This window comes from Diplodia seriata (genome assembly GCF_021436955.1).
Source record: "Diplodia seriata strain FDS-637 chromosome Unknown scaffold_13, whole genome shotgun sequence".
Lineage (NCBI taxonomy): Eukaryota > Fungi > Ascomycota > Dothideomycetes > Botryosphaeriales > Botryosphaeriaceae > Diplodia > Diplodia seriata.
The window spans coordinates 489,695-510,575 of record NW_027117320.1 but is presented as its reverse complement, the minus strand read 5'-3'; the positions used below and the strand labels follow the sequence as shown (position 1 = coordinate 510,575).

The 20,881-nt window shown below is 56.4% G+C and overlaps 8 protein-coding genes across 8 annotated transcripts; 3 read left to right on the top strand and 5 right to left on the bottom strand.

The window, feature by feature from the left end:
- Window positions 1-1,337: 1,337 nt before the first annotated feature.
- SLS55_010612 (uncharacterized protein) lies at window positions 1,338-1,949 on the bottom strand (the record flags this gene model as incomplete). Its single annotated transcript, XM_066781991.1, has 1 exon — window positions 1,338-1,949. One exon carries the CDS (start codon window positions 1,947-1,949, stop codon window positions 1,338-1,340), a length of 612 nt encoding a protein of 203 aa, XP_066627803.1.
- Window positions 1,950-4,814: 2,865 nt separating this feature from the next.
- Window positions 4,815-5,207, bottom strand: SLS55_010611 (uncharacterized protein; the record flags this gene model as incomplete). Its single annotated transcript, XM_066781990.1, has 1 exon — window positions 4,815-5,207. The coding sequence occupies one exon, from the start codon at window positions 5,205-5,207 to the stop codon at window positions 4,815-4,817; it is 393 nt and encodes a 130-aa protein (XP_066627802.1).
- Window positions 5,208-6,537: 1,330 nt separating this feature from the next.
- POL3 (DNA-directed DNA polymerase delta) lies at window positions 6,538-9,997 on the top strand (the record flags this gene model as incomplete). The annotated part of the gene is made up of 4 exons (XM_066781989.1): window positions 6,538-6,924; window positions 6,977-7,342; window positions 7,393-9,206; window positions 9,259-9,997. 4 exons carry the CDS (start codon window positions 6,538-6,540, stop codon window positions 9,995-9,997), a joined length of 3,306 nt encoding a protein of 1,101 aa, XP_066627801.1.
- Window positions 9,998-10,422: 425 nt separating this feature from the next.
- On the top strand, window positions 10,423-11,630 carry RRI1 (COP9 signalosome catalytic subunit rri1; the record flags this gene model as incomplete). The annotated part of the gene is made up of 2 exons (XM_066781988.1): window positions 10,423-10,447; window positions 10,513-11,630. 2 exons carry the CDS (start codon window positions 10,423-10,425, stop codon window positions 11,628-11,630), a joined length of 1,143 nt encoding a protein of 380 aa, XP_066627800.1.
- A 1,012-nt stretch (window positions 11,631-12,642) lies between these two features.
- MRPL35_2 (mitochondrial 54S ribosomal protein YmL35) lies at window positions 12,643-14,141 on the bottom strand (the record flags this gene model as incomplete). The annotated part of the gene is made up of 2 exons (XM_066781987.1): window positions 12,643-13,870; window positions 14,137-14,141. The coding sequence occupies 2 exons, from the start codon at window positions 14,139-14,141 to the stop codon at window positions 12,643-12,645; spliced, it is 1,233 nt and encodes a 410-aa protein (XP_066627799.1).
- Window positions 14,142-15,151: 1,010 nt separating this feature from the next.
- Window positions 15,152-16,492, bottom strand: MRPL35_1 (mitochondrial 54S ribosomal protein YmL35; the record flags this gene model as incomplete). The annotated part of the gene is made up of 2 exons (XM_066781986.1): window positions 15,152-15,873; window positions 15,943-16,492. 2 exons carry the CDS (start codon window positions 16,490-16,492, stop codon window positions 15,152-15,154), a joined length of 1,272 nt encoding a protein of 423 aa, XP_066627798.1.
- A 262-nt stretch (window positions 16,493-16,754) lies between these two features.
- SLS55_010606 (uncharacterized protein) lies at window positions 16,755-17,885 on the top strand (the record flags this gene model as incomplete). The annotated part of the gene is made up of 1 exon (XM_066781985.1): window positions 16,755-17,885. One exon carries the CDS (start codon window positions 16,755-16,757, stop codon window positions 17,883-17,885), a length of 1,131 nt encoding a protein of 376 aa, XP_066627797.1.
- A 569-nt stretch (window positions 17,886-18,454) lies between these two features.
- Window positions 18,455-19,030, bottom strand: SLS55_010605 (uncharacterized protein; the record flags this gene model as incomplete). The annotated part of the gene is made up of 1 exon (XM_066781984.1): window positions 18,455-19,030. One exon carries the CDS (start codon window positions 19,028-19,030, stop codon window positions 18,455-18,457), a length of 576 nt encoding a protein of 191 aa, XP_066627796.1.
- Window positions 19,031-20,881: the final 1,851 nt, after the last annotated feature.

Here is a 20,881-nt window from a genome sequence, read left to right as displayed (position 1 = left end):
CTACCTTTTCTTTTCTTTCCTTTTCTCACTTTTCACTTCTTCCGGGCTTTTTACTTTCTGGCCTCGGTAGGGGATTACGGATCCATGATGGATCATCGATGGTGTGGCTTTTTTTTTTTGCTGGCCTTTTTCGGAGGCTTTTTCTCGGCGATGAGGCCGCGAGGTACGGAGTTGCTTCTCTCTATACCACTTTTGCCCCCACAGATAGCGTAGCTTTTACGAGGTGTCTCGGCCTGATGGGCTTACATGACCTCTCGATACTGTTTCATAGAATTTCATTATGCTTAAATGACCCGGTTCCCTTCCTTTACAGTGATTACTGATGTGCTGCTATTTTAACGTATGTTTAGATAAAGCAATTCGAATAACCCGCAAGGAAACCCTTCTTTACAATCCTACATGTATTTCATTAGCCACAGTGTTTTGTCAATTCGCTAACTGGTGTCACAATGTTCTATAACTTACCCGCATCCCTTAGTACGTTCATAGGGCAAGATCCGAATACCTAGCTATAATTTCCATTTCGGTTGCATTACGTGACGAGTGAAATTTGGACACTGCTGAAGTTGCCAAACTAAGTGTTCTCACTGGAGGTGTATATATATTTACAGCGAGCTGTTGCAACTGAAAAGAGTTGATTACATGGCATAGGCATAAAATATATAATGTGCTAGCTGGGGGGTAGGTGCATAGTGTTGAATGGCTTGCGTCGCACGGATTCTACAGCTTCTTGTATCTTCTCACGCAAGGACAACACAGTTTATATTTCCTAATCTGACGTTCGCCGGAAGCGGTGGTTTGTATCACTGCAGGGATAGATACTCGAATGGGTGGCACCGTTCACATCAAATCAATAACGCTTCACTGCTTACGATTATCGGAATAAATCCTTTGAATAGACTAGCTAAGGTCTCAAGCTCCAAGCTACTTCTTAAGGATGAGTTGTTTGTCCCTCGAAGATGCTCAGAATACGTCCGCATTTGTCCATTTCACCTTGTCCCAAACCCATCATGAAAGCGCCCCCGATGAGATACACCAGGCGCGGAGCTAAGTCTATTTCTTTCAGTTGCTTCAGCCGAAGCGAGTTCCCATGATGATGCCGAACCGAAAACACCAAAACCAGTCCCATGTTATCCTTTTTGACGCCATGCCATGCAATGCAGCGGAAATCAGACGCCCACGCTATGCAATCCAGAGAAGGATGTGACCCAATGAACTCCCCTCCATGTCATACTCGTGAGCCGTTGTCGTAAAGAAGTCGTGAAGCCAAACCACACCAGAACCGGGACCGAGAGCCAGGAAAACGGGTGTTAGCCGAAAGGGAAAGCACTGGCCGCTTAACGGTGCTTGTTGCCGTGTTGCTTCTTGCCGCCTTTGGCTTTCTTTCCCTTGTTCTTGCCGTCCTTCTCTTCAGCCTCCTGGATCATCTGCGCCTCGCTCTTGGGGGGCTGGACGCCTTCGGGAACGTTGCCAGTCTCGCCGGTGAATTCGTTGATCCACGAGCCATTGGCGTGGATGACAACGGTCATCACAAAGGCGTTGATATTATCTGGTGCCTTCTCGTCACAGCGAGCGGATGAGGACCTGAAACAGTCCCGGATAACGTCGGCGCTTGGAAGTCCTCCATTTTTGAAGGAGTCATGGATCAGTACGGTTGCGTACTGGGTTCCGGTATTGCCCCGCGCATACGCGCTCTTGCGTATGCTGCCAGTTCCAGACATGCATCCCTGGATGGAGACCTTGTAATAAGGTCCGGACGGTCGGTCCTCGATCATCACCGGTCTCTCAGAGTCGACGTGAACATCGTTGTTGCTTTGGCTCGGAGAGCCGTATGCGAAGACCTGAACGGTCATTTTTTCCCCCCGGAGGAGGCAGCCGTCCTCGAGCTTGCTGTCGTCCATGTCCTCGATTGCCTGGGCAATGATCTTCTTCAATTTTGAGTCGACCATACTGGCGGCGCTGGAGTTTTTGTTCGGAGAGTGACTTTCTGGGGTCCGAAGGGAACCGGGTTGCAAAGGCGAGTCCAAGGGTGAATCGAGTTCGGTGGATGAAAAGAAGTGGAGCAAAGTTGCCAGCAGAAGCTGCAATTTAAAGGACTCGGAAGACCTGTGAATGTATGGTCACCACGGGTTGACGCGTCGAGGTGATAGAGGGTACTAACACCTGACTAGAGCCATTGTTTTGGAAGAGTGAGTGACAGGTAACCCTTCGTCCAACCAGAGGTGGGCAAAGCGGCAACTCAGTCGTTGACTTTCCCGTATATTGGTTAGCACCATACTTGGACACATATTATACAGTAACAGTGACTTGAAAGAGACTGAACTATGCATGAAATCTGAACTTATGCTTTGAATCCGATCACGGACAAGTCTTTGAACATATGGATGGTACATGGCCCCCAGCTTTGGCGGTGCTGATGAGTACGAGTATTCTCTCGTCTCCCTACCTACGAGCCATTCCTTCTCACATGTGTCTATAGTCAAGTCTCCCTAGAACAAAGGCAAAATATCGTAAACACTTGGGACAGTGGGGGAATGTAGCGGGAGAAGGGAATGTCGAAGCTATGTCTCCTCTGGATCCCATTAAACTCCAACCTGGTACCTGCCATAACCTTTGACAGTGTGGCAAGGAGTGGGAATTCAACGACACCCGCATTACAGACTATACGAGCTGGAGGCGGAGCAAGCGCTATCCCGCACGTGAACCCAGACGTAGAAGACCCTGTCACTACCACTCTGTTCAACCTACGAATCTGAACCTCCTTACTGTATCGGCTATGCTATATCACCACAGCGAGTACATAGTATACTTACGGAAACATAAGCGTATGACGGAGCAGATTTCCAACGCAGTCAATATCCAAGGTAAAAAATGTTCCATTCTATCCAGGTCAGTTCAGCCCAGCCGATCAACTAATAATCACACAGTATGAAGAACAGCAGAAAGATAGTAGGTGGCTGGACGACTCGGTAACAATAGCCCTTTTAACGTTCGAGGCAGTAGAATAAGAAATTGCAAAGTGTCGTGCGCCAACAATGTATTATACGTAAACAGTGCATCCAGCTACAACAAGAAACACGCCCAGTCAAGAGGTAGACAGACAACACAAATGAAATACATGATGTTGGCAGATCACCGTAAGTTGGAATAAAGTTGCAGACAAAGCGCAAAAGGATCGGCACCACCAAACGGCCAAGTGGATCAGACACTCGATCCCCCACATCGCATTCACGGTCAATACGAATACGCCGTGCAGCAATCCCCAGCTTCTCGGCCAATCCGCGCCTTGATCTTCACGCACACCGGCCCATTAGCGTGGTTCTCAGCCGCACGCAAAGACGAACAAACAGAAAAGAGAAATAAAAGTGACCCCTGCCTGCCGATCGCAGAGTACCCACACTCGTGAATCCCCTCTCTTCCTGCGCTCTCACAACCGGGGATCTCGGCAGAATTTCACCATGGCTGCCAGCCGGGCCAAGTGGAACCTGACCCGCAACGTCTTCCAGAACATTCTCGCCGGGAGATCCGGGCCACTCAGAAGACGTGATGCCGCTTCCAGCGCAAATCAAGCGTTCCTCCAACAGAGCGAGATGACGTCCAGATAAGCATGTCTCCTCAGCTCGATCGTCAGGTGGGAAGTTCGCGGCACGGCGGATGTGACGAAAGAAATTGCCCACCTGCATCTGCCTTATACAGATGCCACAACATCATATTTATAGGCAGTTGAATACAAGATCCGGACGCAAATGCGCGCGTTTAGAACTTACATTCATGTCCGGGTTTTGTATTCAACCACCCATCACATGTCTCTTTAGCTCGATCGTCAGGCGGGGGAGTTCGCGGTGAGGCTGTGCAAAAGAGCGGACCCATCCTAAAGCGATGACGCCCTATTCCCACACACACACGAACACCTCACCTCCTCCGCATCAATAGTGCTGGCGCCCGTTGATAGGGTATGTCATGATCCGCGGTCGTGGGGTCTTTCGTCTTGCGCTAAGAATGGTGGGGCTGAACTGGGGATGCGGCCACCTGGGGGTTTCGTTTGGCGGCTGAGACGTCCGAGTAAAGCGAGACAGGGCACCGGTACCGTCAGTCCTTCCGCACTGAGACGAAAACGCCCTCTGAATTTACTTTGTATGGTCCTTGCTCTCTTCTTATGGGTGATGACTGGTGTTAAGGCACGTTTTACCTCGTTGTCTGTTGCCGTTCATGCTCCTGGTGTTTGGGTACTTGTGTGAGATGCAGTTATCACATGGCGGGTGGCGAAGGAGCCTCACACAGTGCGGGTTGAACTGGAGTGGCGCCTCGCCTGTCGACGTCACTGCTGCGAAGTGTTTCGCTGGCGGCGCAGCAATCGGTGGGCGCCAAGGCCTGTTGTCGGGAGCTGCATGTAACTCTGCATGACAAGGCGCCAACATAAGCACAACACTTGTAAATCAGTCACCGATTAGATGCCTCTGGAGCGCACAGTTGTATTAACATTACAGTCGTTATAGTGATGGAAAGTACCGCGTTACGCGGAATTGTACACTTCGGCGTAGCGAGTGGTATTTTTTGCGATGATGAAATGGCCTGCGTGCCCGACCGCCCATCCATTCCGGCACAGTGAAACAAAGGAGAAAAACATCTCGTCGTGTTACTAGAGGTCGACTCATAGTAAGGGTATAAGTCATGCCGAAAACGAATAGCAGCTGCTTCACTTGTTAATCATACTCTGATAACGGTTCGGAGGAAGCTTACCCGATCAGAATGTGCTCATCAAGAACGTTTCGCCGTCTTCTTCTATACACTGCAGTCTATACAGTGGATAGCAATCACAGATGGGCCACGTGTGAACTCCCATTGAACGTGGTATTAAACGCATCGATGGCGCCGCCGAGGAACATGTCGCCCAACTCTTGCTGCGCCGACCGCTCCAGCACACCGTGGAACCCCTTTGGTTCCAGAGCAAAGTGATGCGAGGTGAGACGGAAGCAGGCGAGGGAGACCGGGATGACGACCTTCCAGAGGGAGAATAACATGACAAGACCCAGAATGGTGTAGACGATGGCCTTTTCCCAGAAATCCATGACGTAGAGGCCATAGGTGACTTCGAAGCGGTAGACGAAATCCTTGGTGCTCTGCTTGGCGGCGACAACGAAGTTGGAGCGGTGGGAGGGCTTGACGGGCGGCTCCATAGCCCAGCCGTCCTTGGTGACGAAGTCCATGATAGTATGATAAAGTATTCGGAGAGCAGAACTCAGCACTGGAGAGCGGGCGGGATGCACTGAAGAGACGGGACTCACGCGGGCATGCGGCCAAGAAATATGAGCAGACGGCGCATCGGCCAAATGGCAACGGAGGCAGGCGCGATCAATAAAGACTTGCTCATCGCGAGGACGGGGAGCAATCGTTTGGCTAAAGCAGCTCGGACGCAGATTCTATGCTGCAATAAGCATTGGCGGGAGCTTGCCGATGAGCCTGTATCCGGCGCCATGCCTCATCGGTGAAGGCAGCCATCACGCGCACCACCATTGGGCCTTGGTCAGCACGCTCGGTGAGGCTCGGTGAGAATGGTGAGTGCAGTCTCTGTTCCGCGGGTTCCGCTGGTGGTTGTTCCCACGTCATCGAAGATTGGGGGGCCGGGGGCGGCGCCTTACCCGCGTGGTGCTGCGTGCTTGTCGCCGAGATTCGCGCTGGGCGTGGTGTGAGAATGCGATGCGAAAGCACTTCTGCATCGGCGTCGGCAGTCGGCATCGACATTTGGCGAAAAAGGCGCGCCTGCGCTTTCCTCGGCCGGCGAGTGGTCGTGCACAGGGTCCAAGGAGCAAAGTCGGCCTTCGGCTGTCAGGCATCCCCAGTCCACGCCGAGCTCCGGCAATACAACACCGCCCGTGGTTGCTGCCCAGCAAAGAGTGATGAGGCTGGTGCCTCTGCTCTCCGCAGCGAGGAGTAGTCCACCTGGGCAATCGCCACGCCAATCGAGCGCCCAACAACTGGCCCTGACGCTCGTTATTTGCAGGGAGCGTTAGCTATCGCAGCGCGCTGGTGAACAACACAGAATCGGCTTGACTTCATTGTTAGCTATTCGCGACTTCCCCACTGGGCAGTGAGCAGCGAGCGGTGGGGTCATTCGGTTTTTAACTCCGAGCATCAAGCGGTCCACTGCCCGCGCTAATCCTCTTACTCCCCATTGGGTTGGTGGTATTGCTTTGTACGGGGGTCGATTCTTGTTGGTGCGAAGAGAATCTTTTGACCCGCGACCTGCATTGCCGTCAAGTCGAATCTCGGAAAATGTCCCGTGCGAAACGGTGTTTGTGTTGTGGTTCCAGGCCACGCTAGAGGGTGACGTCGGGAAGGCGGGGCTGACTCATGTAGATGCTTACCTCACCAAATCCAGAGTCATGCGGGACTTCGACGCGTCTGTCGATTGCGGCGCGCGTCGCCGCGACGCTCTCGCGACTGAACACGGGCACGCTCAGCTTTGCCGTTTCTTTCAACCACCCCACCGCACCCGCTCTCGACAAATGTGAGCTGCGGCTTCAGCATCCTGCCACAATGCCTGCCGCGAGCCTTGCAACCCCAGCGAAACGCGTTCTGGCCGAGACGTCCAACACTCGCCGCAACATCGCATCTTCCCCGCAGACTGCAGCGAAGAAGCGCAAGCTGAACGCCAACCCCCTCAAGGCTCCCCCCAAGCCTGCAAATGGACCTGTCATCGGCTCAAGCCAGCCGAAGAGCCAGTTCGAGGAAGACCTGGAGAAATTGGGCGAAAACCTGCACGACTTGAAGAAGCTCAATGCCGAAAAAGATCAACACTGGGCGCGTCCGCCTCTGGATGACTTTGACCCCTCCAGCGACAACCTGTGCTTCCAACAGATCGATGTTGAGGAGGGAACCCTTCACGGTGGCAGGGCTACTGTGAAGCTCTATGGTGTCACCCAGGTAGATACTCTCGACCCCCGTGCCTCACACCCTGCTGACACCATGGCTCCAGACCGGCCATTCCGTCCTCCTCCACGTCACCGACTTCATGCATTACCTATACGTCGCTGCTCCCGTGTCCTTCACACAGGCCGATTGCCAGCCTTTCAAGGCCTACCTCGAGACCCAGATCGCCCAGCACCAGCCCGCTATCCATTCCGTGCAAATGACCATGCGAGAGAGCATATACGGCTTTCAGGGTAACCAGAAGAGCCCATACCTCAAGATCTCTGTGACGGATCCAAAGTTCATCAACAGACTGCGGACAACAATTGAATCCGGAAACGCCAACTACAAGGGTCTCTGGAAGGCTGCAGATGGGACTGTTTTGACCTTTGACAACCTACAGTACGTGCTTCGCTTCATGGTGGATTGCAAGGTATGTGTTTCTCCTGCAAATTTCACGAGGCGATTTTCTTACTTTATCAGGTTGCCGGCATGTCCTGGGTTGAGGCGAAGGCTGGCAGGTACCACATGATCCCCCCCCGGGACCGCCACTCTACCTCGCAGATTGAGGCCTACGTGCACTACCGCGATCTCATCGCATACCCTGCCGAGGGGGAGTGGGTCAAGACGGCCCCTCTGCGCATCCTGTCCTTCGATATCGAGTGCGCTGGCCGCAAGGGTATCTTCCCGGAACCAAACGTGGACCCCGTCATTCAGATCGCCAACGTCGTCAGCATCGCTGGAGCAGAGAAGCCATTCGTCCGTAATGTTTTTTGCTTAGACACGTGCAGTCTGATTGTAAATGCTCAAGTTCTCGAGTTCGACGCCGAGGAGAAGATGCTGATGAAATGGAGAGACTTTTTGGAAGAGGTGGATCCGGACGTCATCATCGGCTACAACATTTCCAACTTCGATTTCCCATACCTACTCGATCGCGCCAAGCATCTGAAGTGTGGAAAGTTCCCCTACTGGTCGAGGCTGAAGAACACCATGTCGGTGGCCAAGGAGACGAACTTTTCCAGCAAACAAATGGGCAACCGTGACACCAAGTCGACCAACACGAACGGCCGTCTGCAGCTGGATCTTCTCCAGCTTGTTCAGCGCGACTATCAACTCAGAAGTTACACGCTCAACTCTGTTTGCGCTCATTTCCTTGGAGAGCAAAAAGAAGACGTGCACCATACGATGATCACGGAGCTTTTCAACGGCGATTCACACTCTAGGCGTCGTCTTGCAGTCTACTGCTTGAAAGATGCCTATCTTCCCATGAGATTGCTCGATAAGCTCATGTGTCTGGTCAACTACACCGAAATGGCAAGAGTCACAGGTGTCCCCTTCAGCTTCCTTCTTTCTCGCGGCCAACAGGTTAAGTTCCTCAGTCAATTGTACCGGAAAGCTCTAGAGCACCAGCTGGTCATCCCGAACCTCCGCTCTGAGAGCTCCGAGGAACAATACGAAGGTGCCACGGTTATCGAACCCACTCGCGGCTACTACGACGTTCCCGTTGCCACACTCGATTTCGCATCGCTGTATCCCAGTATCATCCAGGCGCACAATCTTTGCTACACGACGCTGCTGAACAAGACCTCCGTTGAGAAGTTGAAGCTCAAAAAGGACGATGACTACATTGTCACTCCCAATGGTGACATGTTTGCCACTTCGAAGGTCCGCAAGGGTTTGTTGACACAGATTTTCGAGGAACTGCTGGGTGCAAGAAAGCAAGCCAAGAAAGAGATGGGCATTGAGGAGGATCCGTTCAAGAAAGCAATCCTGAACGGTCGTCAGTTGGCTTTGAAGATTAGCGCCAACAGTGTATACGGTCTCACTGGTGCCACGAACGGCAAGCTCCCCTGCTTGGCAATCGCCAGTAGTACAACAAGTTACGGTCGCCAAATGATTGAAAAGACCAAGGACGTGGTGGAAAAACACTACACCATGGCCAATGGCTATTCTCACGATGCTCAGGTCATTTACGGCGACACGGATTCGGTCATGGTCAAGTTTGGGCCGAAGGATCTCGAAACGGCTATGAAGTTGGGTGAGGAAGCAGCCGGCTTCGTTTCGTCGCACTTCATCAAGCCCATCAAGCTCGAGTTCGAGAAGGTGTATTTCCCCTATCTGCTCATCAACAAGAAGCGTTACGCCGGCCTCTACTGGACGAATCCGAACAAGTGGGACAAGATGGACACGAAGGGCATTGAAACGGTCCGGCGTGACAATTGCCGACTGGTACAAACCGTTATCGAGACGTCGCTGCGAATGCTGTTGATCGACCGCGACGTCAACGGTGCGCAAGAGTAAGTGATGACGCACGACAGCTGGTCATGGCATCTCGCTAACGATTTCTAGTTTCGTCAAAGAGACAATCTCCGATCTGTTGCAGAACAAGGTCGACATGTCGAATCTCGTGATCACGAAAGCACTGGCCAAGTCGGACTATGCCGCGAAGCAGGCCCACGTCGAACTTGCCGAGCGGATGAAGAAGCGTGACGCGGGTTCGGCGCCTGCACTGGGAGACCGTGTTGCGTACGTCATTTGCAAGGGAGCTGCTGATTCCAAGAACTACGAGAAGTCGGAGGATCCAATGTACGTGCTGGAGAACAATCTGCCTATCGACACCAAGTACTACCTCGACAACCAGCTGGCCAAGCCACTGGGTAGGATCTTCGAGCCCATCCTCGGAGAGAAGAAGGCGGCGTCGCTCTTGACGGGAGCTCACACCCGAAGTATCTCCGTGGCGGCACCTACCATGGGTGGTCTGATGAAGTTCGCGAAGAAGACGGCGACATGCATGGGATGCAAGAAGCCCATGACAAGCGCTGCTGAGAAGGAAGGCGCCGTGTGCGAGAACTGCCGTCCGCGTTTTGGCGAGCTGTATCAGAAGACGCTGTCCAAGGTCAGCGATCTGGAGGTCCGTTTCGCCAGGCTGTGGACGCAGTGTCAGCGGTGCCAAGGAAGCATGCATAACGAGGTGATTTGCAGTAGCAGAGACTGCCCGATCTTCTACATGCGCATGAAGGCCAAGAAGGACGTCGAGGACGTGGGCAAGGAGCTTGTGCGCTTCGACAAAGATGCGGTGCTTTGGTAAAAAGCAACGTTGCATTCACAAGCACTGTTGCGTTTGTGTGGTAACTTTTGTGGACACCGGACATGTGGACGCCTCAACGTGAGGAAAAGTTGTAACGGTTTATGGGAGCAGATTCTTAGAAGTCAAGGGGTTTCTCGAGGCGTTCATACAAGGGTTAGGAGTTTTCAATAGGCTTCGTATTAAGATACCGAGAATGACAATGGAGCAATTTCCTTAGGGCTGAGAAAGCTATCTGCTGCTTCATGGGCACATGGGTTGTGAAGTGGAAAGAGTCGCGTTGTGATTGGCTGCAACAAGGAGCTCGGCCCCTGCATGTTTGGCGGGTTTGCACTATCGCGATAAGCGATAAAGCTCCAGGCTACTGTCCGACCCGCGACATCACCTCTCCCACCATCCAACAGACACTCTCGCCACACCGTGCCACCATGGAGCAGGCTATGAAGAGCTGGGGTAAGCCTCCCGCAACCCCCAATTCCCCTCACGCGAGCAGCAGCTGACCCGGCCACCTCCCGCAGAGCTGGAAAACTCGATCAAGCTCGTCGACCCCGCGCGCGATGCGCTCTACAACTACGACGCGGACGCGCAAAAGGCGCTCGGCAACGCGAAGCCGTGGAAGGCGGACCCGCACCACTTCAAGCACGTGCGGATCAGCGCGGTGGCGATGCTGAAGATGGTGATGCACGCGCGGGCGGGCGGGGCGCTCGAGGTCATGGGCATCATGCTGGGGTACGTGCGCGGCGAGGCGTTCGTCGTGACGGACGCGCTGCGGCTGCCGGTCGAGGGCACCGAGACGCGCGTCAACGCCCAGGACGAGGCCAACGAGTACCTGGTGCAGTACCTGGAGCGCTCGCGCGAGGCGGGCGGCCAGCCCGAGAACGCCGTGGGTTGGTACCACAGCCACCCCGGCTACGGTTGTTGGTTGTCCGGCATCGACGTGTCGACCCAGGCGACGCAGCAGACGTTCGGCGACCCCTTCCTCGCCGTCGTCATCGACCCCGACCGCACCGTGTCGGCCGGCAAGGTCGAGATCGGCGCGTTCCGCACGTACCCGGAGGGCTACAAGCCCGACGGCGTGGCAACCGGCGGCCAGGCCAACGGCGACGGCTTCCAGACGATCCCGCTCGGCAAGATCGAGGACTTCGGCGCGCACTCGGACCGGTACTACGCGCTGGAGGTGTCGCACTACAAGAGCACGCTGGACTCGCGCATCCTCGAGTCGCTGTGGAACAAGTACTGGGTCGGCACGCTGTCGAGCTCGCCGCTGCTGACGAACCGCGACTACGCCACCAACCAGGTCGCCGACCTCGCCCGCAAGGTGCACGAGGCCGAGCTCGCCCGCACCGGCTTCGGCCTGGGCACGGTCGGCAAGCTCAAGAGCGAGCGCGCCAACACGGGCGAGGACGAGCGCCTCGAGAAGCTCGCCCGCGCCGCCGCCAAGATCGCCCAGGAGGAGCGCATGGGCTTGCTCGCCGCCGAGGTCAAGGAGAAGGTCTTTGCGGGCCGGTCGCCTGCTTCGGCTTCTTCTTCTGCTGCTACTGTTACTGCTACTGCTCCTGCTGCTGATCCTGCTGCTGCTGCCACCCCGGCTCCGGCGGCGCAAGGCGGCGATGGCGATACGGAAATGAAGGCTTGAGGCGCCGTGGATCGAGTTAGAGAGCGAACTGCAAGACTTTTTTTTTCCCCCCCGCGAGAGAGGGACCCACGACGATCGATGATGAGAGAATTCACACACACACTTCACACGGCTACGATAATTTTTTGCTTTGCTTTGCATCGGCATGGCCAGGGCGTTGAAGATGGGATGGGATGGGATGGGGTATTGCTGGGCTTTCCTTTCTTTATATCCGAAAAGCTGCTGGGGGAAAGGGCATGATATCATGCTGGTACGAACTCAAGACAATATGAAACTTTTTTCTGCGAAGAAGCTGCACTTTTTGTTTCATTATCGTTTCGCGCGCATTTGCCGTAGTAGGGACGGGTGATCCCTTTGAATCTGTTGCTATGCGGCTGATGTGATATGCTGCGGATGACTTGTGGCGGCGGGGCTCGGGTGGTTGTCACTCTTCTGACGAGTTGTTGTTCCACAGTGTCCAAACCTATACAGCAACTTATATACGGTATTCTGTTATCGTTCCTTTCATCTACCATAATCGGCCAGCTACGGTGAGGATCAAACCGTCAGCGTTGACAACCTATCAGCGCTGCGGCTGGACGAATGGACATGTTCGGGACGGGGGATGCAAAAAAAAAAAAAAACATTTCCGTCTCGAAGGATATGTTTGGCTGGAAAGGAAGGAAGTGATGGGCGGTAGCAAGCTGGCATCCTCGACCCTGTGGTATAATCCCTCCCTCTCTTCTACAAGACGCACAATAATGAAAAGAAGAAGAAGAAGAAGAAGAAGAACACCGTGCAGTGCCAGTCTTCACAGATTCTTCCCGAGCAGAGCAGCTACGTCTCTCAGATACAACACACGCTAATACCCACTCACCCATCCCGCAAGCTCGACGACCATTCCGATTCCGACACACATGACCCCCTCCGCCATCTGACAGCAACGACCGCACCTCTCCATCACACACAACCAGCCAGCCAGCCAGCCAGCTCCACTACCAACGCTCTCTTTCAACCCCCCCTCCCTACCTCCCTACCTCATCTCAAGCACAGCCTCCCAACCCACCAGCCCCCAAACCCTCTCCACAAACCACGCCTTCACATCTTCGTCCCCCCCTTCCCTCGCCTTTTTCTTCGCCCTCTGCGGCCCGGCCACCGGCTCCACGAGCGCCTGCCGGACGGGCATCATCAGACACTCGCTCATCTCATCCCTGCTCGCCTCGCCCTCGCCCCCGTCCCCGTCCCCGTCCTCCTCGCCGTCGCCACCGGGGAAAGAAAAAATGGCCTGCGCGAGCGTCCGCTCCAGCTTCTTCCGCGCGAGCAGGCTCAAGCCGGCCTTCAGCGTCTCGGCCGACGGCCTGCTGCTGCTGCTCGACCCCGAGGACCTTGGCGCGGAGAAGGCGGCTGTTGTTGTTGTTGTTGTTCTTGTTGCTGTTCTCGTACCAGCGGCAGCGCCCTGCTTACGCGACCCGCCGGCGGTGGTGGAGGAGGAGGAGGAGGAGGAGGAGGATGACACCGGCGCGATGTGGCGGCGCGCCACGGCGAGACCGCGCTCGAGCAGGGCGACGAGCAGTGGTAGTTCGATCGCCAGCGCCCGCTGCTGGATCTGTTTTTCTCTGTCGTCCGTCTCCGACGGTAGAGGAGGGGGGTCTTCTTCATCGGGCACCCCCTCCCCCTCCTCCTCCTCCTCCTTCTCTGTGGCGGCGGGATCGACCCAGGCGTCGATGTCGGCCTCGACGGAGGCGCGTTTGCGGTGGCCAAAGGTGCAGAGGAAGACGCGGTCGCCCAGGTGGCGGAAGAGGACGAAGAGGAAGCCTTCGACGAGCTCCTGGTGGTGGCGGTGTTGTGGGGGCGTTTCGCTGCCGTTTGCTGCTGGCGGGGGCAGCGGCGCGTTGAGGATGTTTGAGAGGAAGTTCGAGAGCAGCCGCGTTGCGAGGGCGTCCTGCTTCGCGGTGCGGCCGAAGAGCTTCTGGCTGCCGCGGGTCGTCATCTGCCGTCTCGAGTTGGCCGCGAGGGTGAGGGCGGCCTCTTGAGCGGCTTGGGACGACGAGCTCTCCCTGAGGATGTCGAGGACTTGGCCGAACATGCGGACGAAGCTGTACGTGACGGCGCCGCGCTCTTCTGGCGTTGGCTTCTTCTCCGCGGCCAGCTTCTTCGCGCCGAAGAAGAGGGACATGAAGATTCGGGCGGCGGCCTCGAATGTCGAGACTAGCTCGTTGTCATATGCAACCAGTACAGGTTCCGGCACGGCGTCGTTGGTCCTGCTCGACCGTGATTGCGCCCGTTCGATGCGTTGGTGATGTCGTTTACATGCGGAGGCTAATAGAGGCGCTAAACAATCGGTTGCCTGCACGAGGTGGTACGCTAATTGGCGGTCTCCATGAGTGTGGTCTCTGTAGTGCTTGTGAGCGTGATACAGATGTTGGGTCAGTTTTGACCCTTCTGTGGTATAGTCAGTATTTCCCTCAGAATAAGCGTAGCAGGTGGAGGGCTTCATACCTTCATGCACGGCACTCAGAGCTTCCACGTCATCTGGAAGCGTATCGTCGACAGTCTCAACAGAAGAGGCGTATGAGTCGTTGGGCACGATCTTCCGTCGCTTCACTGCTGGAGCCGATGATTTTGGTAACACAGCATCTTTCCGCTTTCTCGTCGATGGCGTTGCTCGAGTGGCGGAAGTGTTCTGTGCAGAGTGAAGCTCGGACTTCAACCGCTCTATTTCTCTTTCATGTTCGGTGAGCTTAGCCTCAAGCTTGGCCCGAGCAGCATCCGCTTGATGGAACCTCTGTGCCCAGTAGCTGGCAGAATCGAGGCGTCTTTCTGAACCTGTATTGGTGTTCGATTTGCTCTTTGGTCGTACATGTTCTCTAAGATGTAGAATGTAGTCTAGCAGAAGCCAGGTTATTCAATGAGCATGTGGCTTCGACTACCCGGATGAGACGTACCTTTAACGCTAAGGTCCGGAGGCTTCGACCGAATGACGGCAAGGGCGTACGACAGATGGAGTTTTGAAGGGAACGTTTCGGAGTCGTGGGAAGCGTTTGGCATCCGTGGCTGAGTCATTGGGTAGCCCGCCCATTCAAACGAGGTCCTCCGGTGACCACTACTGGGAGAGCTGATGGAGGCTGTCGATTCAGTGCCGCTCCCTTACTTCGATTGAGACTGCATGTTTGTTTAAGCGCAGGCAAGCCTGAGTTGTGGGTTGCAGGGCGGGTCGGGGAACAAGCGAAGCTGGGAAGGAAGGAGCGACGTCAGAGACGGTTCGGGTCGCTGCTGCCTCCAAAACTTATCAAGCGATTGGCCAGTGAGCCCACAACCGCTTACTTTCCCATGCGTGAATTGCCTATTTGCTTGAGTCTCTTTTCAGAATTAACTACATGGAGAGGCGTAAGTCTCGAAATCTGCTCGTATCCAGCAAAGTTTCTAAGGCTTGCTTGTGAGGACATGCCTGCAATGTTTGTTCCTTTACCCTTGTTTCACATCCAGACCAGAAGCGTTCATACATATGTTACAGTCCTCATGCCGAGTTCCCATCAAACACCTCACCTGTACCGAGCGCCGTCCTTCTTCTTGTATGGCAGCTTCTCCGGCTTCTTCCTCTTGAACTCGACGTCAGTTCCCTCGATGCCATGTCTCTCCATCACCTCATCCGTCTTCTCATCCCACTGCGCCCTGAACATGTTGATGCCCACAGCATTCAGCTCATGCTTGTCGATGAAGCTACGCAGGATGAATCCATCCCGCTGAACCTCGGTCTTGACCTTTGCCACGTCCAACGTCTTACCCTCGGGCTGCTCGAGAACGAAGACAGAGTACCTGTGGTAAGGGCTGCCCTTCTGCGCAAACGGCGGGAGCCAGGGAAGCACGACCTGAGAGTCCGTCGACAGCTTCTCAAGCCGAACGAAACGCTTGACAGGCGAAATCGGGATGTTTGCGGCGACGTAGTGGCAGCGGTAGTCGAAGCCGTCCTTCTCGACGTTCGGTACGTCCGAGTCGATGACCACAACCGACACCAGTCTTTCGCCCCTGTTGAACACTTGCACTCTGAGAGTGAGCGGGTTTTCGCTGATGTCGGAGGCGACGTAGTCGCCGGGCTGGACGTTGCCGTCGCCGAACATCAGGCTGACGTCGGCCTTCTGCTCGATAGCGGGAAGAACGTCGGGAATAACGTTCATGGTGGTGATGCGCTGCTCGACGAGCTTCTGCTTGTATTCGCGCCATTTCCTCTCGGCCAGCAAACGGTAGATGGGCTTGAGCATGTCGGCTATAATTCCCGGGGGTCAGCGTCTCTCCTCCAATTGCGCTTCCAAAAGCAGCGGCAGGAGCAGCTCACCTTTCCCGTCTTCAAAGTTCTTCTTGACGGCGGGGTCGTTGATGTCGGCCAGGATCTTCAACTCCTCCAGGCGGTTCTGCATGGCCATCAACCGCACCTGCTTCTTCCGCTCGCCGCCCGACACGGCCGCGTCCTGCGCCTGCAAGCGCGCTATCCGCGTGCGCTGCACCTCAATCGCCGCCAGCTTCTCCTCCCGGTCCGCCTTGAGCACCTTCCGCGCCTCCTGGAAGCATTGGTACGGGAGCTGCTCAAAGGGAATGGTGTTGGACAGCTGGGCCAGCGCCGCGCGGCGTCTCCGCGAGCCGATGGGGTAGACGCCCGACTTGATCAGCTTCTTCTCGTCGCGGCGCGTGATGACGGTGTTCGGGTCGAGGTTCGCGGCATCGGTGGACGGGGGGGACGACGACGAGGGCTGCTGCGGCTGCTGGACCTGGGCTTCGTCGGCCGCGGCGGCGCTGCTGGTGAAGGTGCGGGCCTGCAGCGACACAGGCGCCCTCGAGCAGCGGATGCACGTCTGCAGCGGGCGCGTGGCCTGCTTCGCCGCGGACATGATTGGGGGCGGGTTGGGGCGGCAATTGGGGTTGTGGGTGGTCGAGGTGTTGTTGGCGAACGCGGGCGGCCGATGATCACGTCCCCGAGATTTTTTGGAGCCGCTGGTTGGCCGCCGCGGCGAGGAAAGCTTCACCGGGCCCCAGCTGCTCTGTCCTCCACACACCACCACAACCGACCCATCTCCCCAACGCTCTCAAGCACGCATCAATTCGCTTCGCCATCGGCTGCATTCTACCCCTAATTCATCGAAACCGGGCAAGATGGCACGCGCACGGCACATTTCCGCCACGGCGCAAGCGCTCTTCCGCGTCTTCATCCAACCCACCATCGCCGTCGCGCCCACAACGACGCCACGCGCCGCCTCGTCGCTCCTCCGGCCGTCGGCGGCCCCGGCAATCTTCATCCCGGCCCTCTCCCCGCACAGCCAGCGCCGCACGGCGGCCAAGTACCGGCCGCCGGTCGAGCGCACGACGCCGTACGACGAGGAGATCGCGTCCATCTACGTCAACGTCGTCGACGAGGAGGGCGTCTTCCGGCCGGGCGAGCGGCTCACCCACGTGCTCGCCGCCATGGACCGCGTCACGAACCACCTGGTGCAGCTCGGCCCGCCGCTCGAGGGGTCGGAGCACCCGTTCCCCGTCTGCAAGGTCGTGTCCAAGAGCGCGCTGCGCGAGGAGGAGCGCGCAAAGGCCAGGCTGAGGACCAGGAAGACCATCGACGACCTGACCAAGACCATCGAGCTCAACTGGGCCGTCAGCGCCAACGACCTGCAGCACTGGCTCAAGCGCCTGAAGGAGTTCCTGGAGGAGGGCAGGCGCGTCGAGGTCGTCATGGGCCCGAAGAAGAGGGGCCGGAAGGCGACGCCTGAGGAGGCCGAACATGTGCTGCAGAGCGTGAAGGAAACTGTGGCCGAGGTTGCGGGCGCGAAGGAGAGGACCGCGCCGGAAGGGGAGCTCGGAGCCATCATGACCTTGTTCTATGATGGCCCGAAGGAGGGCCTGAAAGAGAGGCAGAAGCAGATCCAGGAGGAGAAGCAGAAGCAGAAACAGATGCTGGAGGAGAAGGAGCTGGAGAGGCTGAAGCGAAAACAGAAACAGATTCAGGAGGATGGACAGGAGAAACCAGCTGAGAGCGCCACTGGGCAACAGAATCAGCCTAAAGTCTCGAGGTGGAAGATCAAGGAGGAGGAGAGGAGGAAGCAGGCTGAAATTGAGAAGGCCGAGGAAGCTGAGGCCGAGAAAGTTAGGCAGCAGAGGGAAGCGATGCAGCAGCAGAGGGAAGCCCTGGGTGGCGGATATGGTCAGGGCGGCTATGGCCAGGGCGGCTATGGTCAGAATGGGTATGTTCCGGGCTATGCCGGCTTCGGACGGCGCCAAATGTATGGTAGGTAGATTCGTCGTGGCATGTAGAGCCATCAAACTGGCACAGTTATATCAACACTATCAGACTACTTCTCTACTGCATCAGACTTCATTAGATAATCCATCCTCTCAACCTGTTTCAAGACGCGCCAGATTGGGATCGAGACTAGCTGAGACCTTCTGGTCATCATTCCCGATATTCAAGAAAAAAGTGAAGGAGTTACAGTCCACAAAAATATGCCAACACTGATGTCCACTGCCACGCCTCTATACATGCTAAACTGGCTTGGCGTTAGATCAGAAACGTTGTACTTGCATAGAAAACGTTTGAATGGTGAGATGTGTGTTTGGTTAGTGTTGTAAGAGGGTGAGATACATTCGAGGAATGTATTTGCTCTTGAACCGTCTCGCACTATAACAGTAGCTGCTCACGTCTTGTGTTGAAAAGTTTTCCGTAGCACTAAATATTCCACGAATTATTCACACCACAACAAATGCCTCCAAGCTAAGACAGTCGCCTAACAAATGAATTGATATACCGTGAAGATGATGAGATTTATCGACATAAGAGGCATCACCCGTCCTCCCATCCCATCCCATCAAGCGGAGTTGAAAGCATCGATACCGCTCTGGATGGCATCATGAATACCATCCACGATGGCCTCGCCCTGCGCCGTCAACGTCTCGTTCCCCACATACGCCTTCGCCGTCAAGGCCGCACTGAACGTATCGTGATCGTTCAACAGCAGCCGCAAGCTCGCCACCACGACGGCCCCCATGCCATCGGCCTCGAACGCGGTCCGCTTCGCCTTCAACGCCTGCACGGACGCCGGGATCGACACGGCGACGGTGTCTTGGGTGTGCTGGAAGACGCGGGCGGTGTCGGGCTGGGAGATGGCCGGGGAGAGGTTGGCGTCGGCGAAGCCTTTGCGGTTGGCGACGTGGATGGCGCCGACGGTGGCGAGCACGGGGGCGCCTTGGATGAGCGAGGTGAGGAGGCCGCCGCTGCCCGAGTAGGCTTCCGTCGCTCGCGTGTTGGCGAGGACGCCGGTGTGGATGTTGGTGATGTCTTGGATCAGCGTGTCGGCGGTGATGATGTCGATGCGTTTGGTGAGGGGCGGCGATGCGGCTGCGGCTGCGGCGGCAAAGAGGAGGGTGATTGGTGAGAGGCGCATCTTGATATTGTTCAAATCTCGCTTCGTGGGCTGAGGTGATGGTTGGAGTGCACCCCACTGTGCGTCTTAAATATCAATGGCCTAAAATAGTCTGCCTTTTTCTTGCACGCCAGCCTCGGCAACTCTGGGGGATCGACATGGGGAGATCCAGATGCAAGATGGTAGCGCGGTGCATGGCTGAGGCTACTGTGTTAGTTCGACACTACGATGGGGAGAAAGCTTGGAATTCGTATGAGGCTTTCGTTCGAGATGGCATCACACGTCCACGTCGGCCCTAGTTTTGGACTGGGCCAAAAACGGCAATCGGATCGAGTCAGGCCCAAGCGCGTGGCACTGACTCGGGGAAGCCGGGATTTTCTTGGACGTTTGGACGGCCACATGTTCATCAATGCGAGAGGATCACCGGGTGAAACTCCAAGGACTATACGATCGTCTCTATACGTCCTTCCACGCGTAAACGGTCGCCGGGCCGCCCGCCTCTCGTCTTCACTGATCGGCCGCGGCCAATCAGCCCACGGCCGGGGCTTTGGGTCAATTTTAAACTCGCCTACCGTGGCCGCCCAGGCTGCCTGAACGGCAACGATCACCACCCGCCCAAGTCGACGGCGAGAGCTGCACGCGGGATTTTCTCTGGGAGCCTAGACGCGGCTGTGCGGGGCGGCAAGCAATCGCGATTACATCAAAGCTGCTGATCCCGCGCGCCGGTGAACGCGGTGAAAGGGTGGGCGGGGTGTTCTCCTGATCCGCACCCAAAAGGCGGGCGTGCACCTTGACCAGAGCGCCGTCCACTTGCGCCCCTCTGCGCCCTCAACGCTCCCTCACCGTATTGCTAGCTGTACGCTGCCACTGCCAAAGTCACTCACTCAAAGAGGCCGGGTTCCACTTCTGCTTTCTTCTTTTCCCTTTTTCCACCACCATCCCCTTCTCCCTCCCTCTCATTTCCCGCGCGCCGCCAATTTCCAAATCTTTCCCCGGACCGTTTCAATCTGGGGACAGTATCGATAGCGCTGGAGAGATCTGCAGCACCGTCTGTTGTGCATGTTTGAGTGACCTCGTCCTTGCTGTATCCTGCGCTTCCGTCCCGTGGCAACCTTTGCATTGTTGAACTCCCACTTCATCATGAAGACTGCAACCGTCCTCCTCCTCGCCCTCTCCATCGCGAGCAGTGCGTCCGCCGCCGTCGTCGTCGACCCCAGCGCCAACACACGTAAGTAGAGCTCGAATGACCATTCCCCCTTTCCCTCAGTCAAGAAACCTCAAGTGAAGAAAGAGAGGAAGAAAGAAGACAAAACACATCCATGATGCCCAACCTCTAAACACGCCCACGCCTCGTCCCGAAAGTAAACAGCTCGCTCACATGCCAAAACAGGCCGCATCGGACCGCCAGGAAGCGACAACAACAACAACAACGACAACACCCCTCGCTCGCCCGTCGCCATCTCATCTCCAGGCCCATACAACACCACCACCACGGCCACCACCACTCCCACCACCGCCTCGGACGGCAGCGACGCCTCCCCCTCCCCCGCAGCAGCCAAAGCCAACGCCAACGCCGCCTCCATCAAAGCCGCCAGCCGCCGCCGACCATGGGGCTGGAACGGCGGCCAACCGCCCACGGGCAAGCGCCGCCGCTCCGCCTCCGCCTCCTCCGACGACACCAACGTCGGCGCCTTCGTGGTCTCTGCCGGCCTGCTGAAGGGCACCGGCACCGACGACACCACCTCCCCCTCCTCCTCCCCCTCCCCCTCCCCGTCCTCCCTCCCCTCCACCGACGACACCACCACAACCACCGCCGCCACATCCCCCCGCCGCCGCCCCGGCGGGTGGCCACACTTCCGCCTCCCGCGCTCG